This window comes from Anoplophora glabripennis, unplaced genomic scaffold, assembly GCF_000390285.2.
Source record: "Anoplophora glabripennis isolate ALB-LARVAE unplaced genomic scaffold, Agla_2.0 scaffold111, whole genome shotgun sequence".
Classification (NCBI taxonomy): domain Eukaryota; kingdom Metazoa; phylum Arthropoda; class Insecta; order Coleoptera; family Cerambycidae; genus Anoplophora; species Anoplophora glabripennis.
Genome location: NW_019416273.1, coordinates 947,527 through 952,992, shown reverse-complemented (window position 1 = coordinate 952,992; position 5,466 = coordinate 947,527). Strand labels below are relative to the sequence as shown.

The window sequence follows — 5,466 nt, the reverse complement described above, 5'->3', positions numbered from 1 at the left end:
GACAAAGCGAAAAGTGAATCAAAAATGAAATGATTTAAAAAATATTTTGTTCAAAATGGGCGCCTCCGGACTGTAGACAAGCACGACATCTTCTAATTATGGAGGTAGTGGCCGATCGACACTGAATTGGAGTTAATTCTCGACATGCTTGGACTATTCGCTGTCTTAGATCTTCTAAGGTATCAATTGGCACCTCGTAGACTTTTTGTTTAACAGCACTCCAATCGAAATAATCCATCGGTGTCAAATGCGGTGAAGAGAAGACACAAAGGCTTATTTGACTCACACATACTCGAGACTAAGACCAATTTTAATAGGTACTATATTTTTTTAGGTTTTATGAGGAACGTCTTCCTAAAGTTTATCGACAAAATCCAGAAGCACCCTTCCGAAAAATCAATTTTGCCATGAAACTATAAGAATCAGAAACAAAAAGTGAATGTACACTTTTAGTCAATAACAAACTGTTCTATCTAAAAACAGCATCATTTTTTATTTTCAGTAGGGCCGTATTAGTTTTTTTTTTTATAATTTAATGAGTCTGTGTCCCCACAACTCCACCACTGGTTGCTTGCGGGACTTCTACTTCTATGGAAAAATGGGTATCTTATAAGATGTGTCATACCAAATTTGGCTTAAATAGCCTTCTTCATTTAGAAGTTATTTAAAAAATTCGAATTTTTTCAAAAATTTTTAACGCCCTATATTTCGAAAATGAAGCGTCTCTGGGAAAAAATTTATACTTGATTTTTTTCTTATTTTTTTTTATGAGGAATATCTCCTTAAAGTTTGTCGACTTAATCCTGAAACATCCTGTACATTTTTAATTTTTGAATTAAAAATAAAATGTTATATAATATTATTATACAATAAAAAATTGCTTCGCCAAAAATTATTCTTTTTATTCTTTCTTTGTGTGACACGAAAAAATACAATGACACACTTAATTGTGTTATGAGATCGTGAAATTGCGAAAGAAAATGTGTTTATATCAACCTTCCAATTTTTTTTTCAATGCATTGTAAATCCTAAATGTATCTCTAATATTCTAACTATGAGTATATTTCACGAGGTAAATAAATCTAGTCTTTCATTTTCCAAAATTATAAATGTGTAAGGAGGTATTACAATTTTTCTTTAAATTCGTTCATCCACGAGTACATTTTGAGAACCGCTTCAATATGGAAAGCACGCCACTAGTTTCCCACTTGATCTAGAGTTCGGTAAATGCGGCTATTAACAGAGCCGTACTCGGCTCATTTTCGATTCATTGTTATCCTGCTCCATGCTTTTATTTTATACACCTGCATAAATTGCTACAAGTTGTAGCCAATGTGTGTTTTAAAATAGTTATTTAGGGTGTTCCAATTTATAGATATACAAACTAATACCATAATAAGTAAAGAACAAATGACACCCAAATATTTTGTCAATACACCTTAAAAAGGCATGTATTTGGAAGGTACGACTTCCCCAAATTCTTCTCTGTTATGATTTCTTTCTTTTTTTCGGTGCCAAATTTGGAACATTGTATTATTAATGATTTTTTATCCGAAATCTAATAATTCCAAGTTCTACATCATCCAAATTCTCGCTTTGCTAGTTTTTATCACAATCCATTCATTTTGAAATATATTTAAAAAATTAGAATTTTATTATTTTATATTTTATTAATTTAATTTATTTTCTTGGACGGTAGACAACGGCAACACGATAAATTGACGTATTTGTGTCGATTTGTAATTTTCGCGAACTATGTTTTTATTTAGTGCCTTTAAATGTAATTAATTAATATTTTTAGTGAACTATGGAGTATTCAAGCCAAATAAGGCGGTTTATACAAATAGTGAAATGATAAATATATTAAAAACATATTTTCGTTGAATACATAAAAGACTATTCCAAATGAAAAACATTTGTGATAAATATCAAGGAAATATGGCTCTTTGAATATGTAAACTTTTAACTTTTTAACCGCAAATGTAGATAAAGTAATAGTTTAACCATAAGGATAGATCAGATACTTTATTTTGTTTTGCTATTTATTCATATACAGTGTAGGAAAGTACCGATGGTCTATCAGAAGTTACGTGAGAGCGATAAAGTAAGCCATAGAAATCCATGCGGTAGACAAGGATGGCTATAATGAAGGCGTCTAATAGTCAACGCCCATTTCGCCCTTCCACAAATAAGAAGTGGATCTTAGAAGGGCGAAACGTGAGGTGACTATGAGACGCCTTCATTATAGCCATCCTTCTCTATCGCATGGATTTCTATGGCTTACTTTATCGCTCTCACGTAACTTCAGATAGACCATCGGTACTTTTCTACCATGTATATGAATAAATAGTGGTTCCATCCTTGTGGTTAAACTATTACTTTATCTACATTTGCGGTTAAAAAGCTACTTGATCTGTTGATTTGAATTGTGTAAAGCATACTTTAGCATTTGTTATAGAAAAAACAAAATTTATCCATATCACACAAAAATCTGCCAAAAAAAACACCCATAACTACTTTTTGTCTATGTCTTCGGAAAAATACAAGCCACTCCCCCAAAAATCTAGACACCTTCCGTACACGCAGCTGTTGTTATCGATTTAAATATATTTTTTTTCTTATCTAGATGGCTGCCATATTTCCAGTATTAGACATGTACTCATGCATAGCCACGAAATGGTCTCGGCATTTGGGATTTTGCGTTACATACACCGCTCTGCTCATGAAAACGTGGAGGTAAACGTCTATATTTCTTTCTCATTCACTATTTTTCGTAAATTTACCACCCAACATAATCTTTCTTTGTTCAAAGTCCCAAAACGCCAATTTTATTTTAGTTCAAATTAAAATGTTCACTTTTCACCCTTTGCAATAAAAACTGACCCCGATCAGAGACTGGACCACCAATATTGATTAAACAATCTTCCCCAAAGGGTCTCCCTGACGTACCGCGTCAAATCTGCGCACAAGGTGAAACTGACGGACAAACAGCTGCTCCAGTGGATGGTGCCCATCCTCCTGGTCATGCTGATCTACCTGGGGACCTGGACGCTTTCGGACACGCCAACCGCTGAGGAGATAATGGATAACGATAGCCTAAGGTTCAAGCAATGCACATATAACTGGTGGGATCATAGCTTGGCTATAGGTAGGTTAGATTTTGAGTGGCTTGAGTTTCTCTGCGGAATATTGTTCAGAAACGTGTTATAAACAAATAAAAAAATCGACTCGAGACTAGTTGGGAAACTTTGTTAAAGCAATGGTCAAAATTATGGAAAAGTAGTTTTTCGACTGGCGTAAAAAAACTGTTATTCATAGAGAAAAAAAGGTTTATACAAAAAAGATAGGTATTAAATAAATCTATGAAATAAGACAAGTCCGATTAAATTCCGATAATTTGTTTATGCGCAAGAGCTCAAAAATGGTCGAAATTGTCCGCTTTTTTCAATTGTTAATAATTAATGCAATTTTCATCGCAGACACTTGTAATTCAGGATTTTTGAAGCTCTTTGCACCCTTAATAAATGGTAAAAAATTCCGTCCGAAAACTTTATTAGTTTGGCGTTGGCGGAATTTGTTATCTAAGAAGATGCTATTTTCAATTCATTTTTCCCAAGCTCACAGGCGTTGTAGGGTTTCGATCATTAGTTGTTTTTGTACCTAAATAGTTGTATTGACATATGCATTTACTGATAATTTAATTTTTCAAATTTAATTTGTTTAAAAATGACTGAAAAAATGTTAATATTTATTACATCGTTAAGCGCGCATGCTAAGCCTCGCCTTCCCCACTCGTTCGCTAGACCAAGTAATAGAACGCATCGCCGCTATCTTCTTTTTCGAAATTAAATAGTTGAATTCACCTTAATGTTAATGTAGGACATGAAAATATAGCTCTTAATGTATACTCTCTCCAAATTTCGGCTCTTAATATTAATAATTAAGGTCACTGCGATTAAATAAAAAAAAATTATCTCAGCTTCTAATCAACTTACCACGATTTTTTTTTTAAATTCGAAGAAAACTAAAGTATAGAGGTTACTATTTTATTTTATAATAATTACTTATCTTAACAATTTAATAAATATTAACATTTTTCAGTCAATTTTAAACAAATTAAATTTGAAAAACTAAATTCTCAGTAAATGCCTATGTCAATACAACTATTTAGGTACAAAAACAACTAATGATCAAAACCCTACAACGCCTGTGAGCTTGGGAAAAATAAATTGAAAATAGCATCTTCTTAGATAACAAGATAAATTCTGCCAACGCCAAACCAATGAAGCTTTCGAGCTAAAATTTTACCACTTATTAAGGGTGTAAAAAGCCTCAAAAATCCTGAATTACAAGTGTCTGAGATGAAAATTGCATTAATTATTAGCAATTGAAAAAACGGCAATTTTCGACCATTTTTGAGCTCTTGTGCATAAACAAACTATCGGAATTTAATCGGACTTTTTTCACTTAATACCTACCTTTTTTGTATAAACTTTTTTTCGCTATGAATAATAGCTTTTTTACGTGAGTCAAAAAACCACTTTTCCATAACTTTGACCACTGTTAAAACAAAGTTTCCCAACTTGCCTCGAGTTGATTTTTTGATATTTTCGGTTTCCGAACAATATTCCGCAGAGAAACTTCTATTAGTATTTTTTCCCGAAACAGGCTCTTTCATGTCTATAATGACTGGGCTAGTTCTACTAAGTATTTTTATTGTTTTTCTTGGTTTTGTACTGTGTCAGTGTGTTTATCGAGTGTTTTTTTCTTCAAGTGGTTTATTATAGACGTACTCTTAACCATAACCAAACTTCCCTTGCGAAGCTACTTCGCTTACATGAAATTATCTTTAATACGCATGCTCAGTAACATTGACATAATTTTAATTTATTAATTACTATAAAAGACAATATTGTTCTGTAAATTTAAATATATAAATTCTATAATCCTTTTAGTTTGTCACTTGGGGTTTGAAACTTCTTAAATATTTCTAATATTGCCAGAATATCGCAATATTGAAGGTCATGACAAACAAGACATTTTTTGGCACTCCAAAGTACATAAGGTCGAAAATCGATGTTGCCTATTATTTGGCGTATGTGACGTCATATACAGGGTGGCCAAATGAAAACGAAACAGAGACATTTTCAGAACTGCGTCAAGATTGTAGAAAAACGCTCAGACCCGTCGATTTTAGATTAAAAGGGGACATTCTTTGCAGGTATTTTTGACTCCGCCACTTTCACCCCCAAGCAAGGGTAAGCATCACCCCAAAATATTTAAATGGCATTGGGGGTTGAGTAATATTTCTTTTGAAAGCTCTTACAATTCTCTTTACAACAGTCTTTAAATTTTATAATTCCGCCCAATACTTATTAAGAATTTTGATTTTAAAGTTGAAACTTATGTACAAACAATTAATTAGTAACGGTAAAAATGTCAGTCATTCGAGTTAAGTACGCCAAT

General features: G+C 32.6%; 1 protein-coding gene across 1 annotated transcript in view; it reads left to right on the top strand.

The window, feature by feature from the left end:
* Positions 1–5,466, top strand: part of LOC108903924 (probable G-protein coupled receptor CG31760) — a 164,797-nt gene that overhangs the window by 139,925 nt on the left and 19,406 nt on the right. Inside the window, exons 9-10 of the mRNA XM_023457357.1 lie at positions 2,627–2,736; positions 2,934–3,148. Of these exons, the coding sequence (XP_023313125.1) occupies positions 2,627–2,736; positions 2,934–3,148 (325 nt within the window). The remainder of the gene's footprint in view (positions 1–2,626; positions 2,737–2,933; positions 3,149–5,466) is intronic.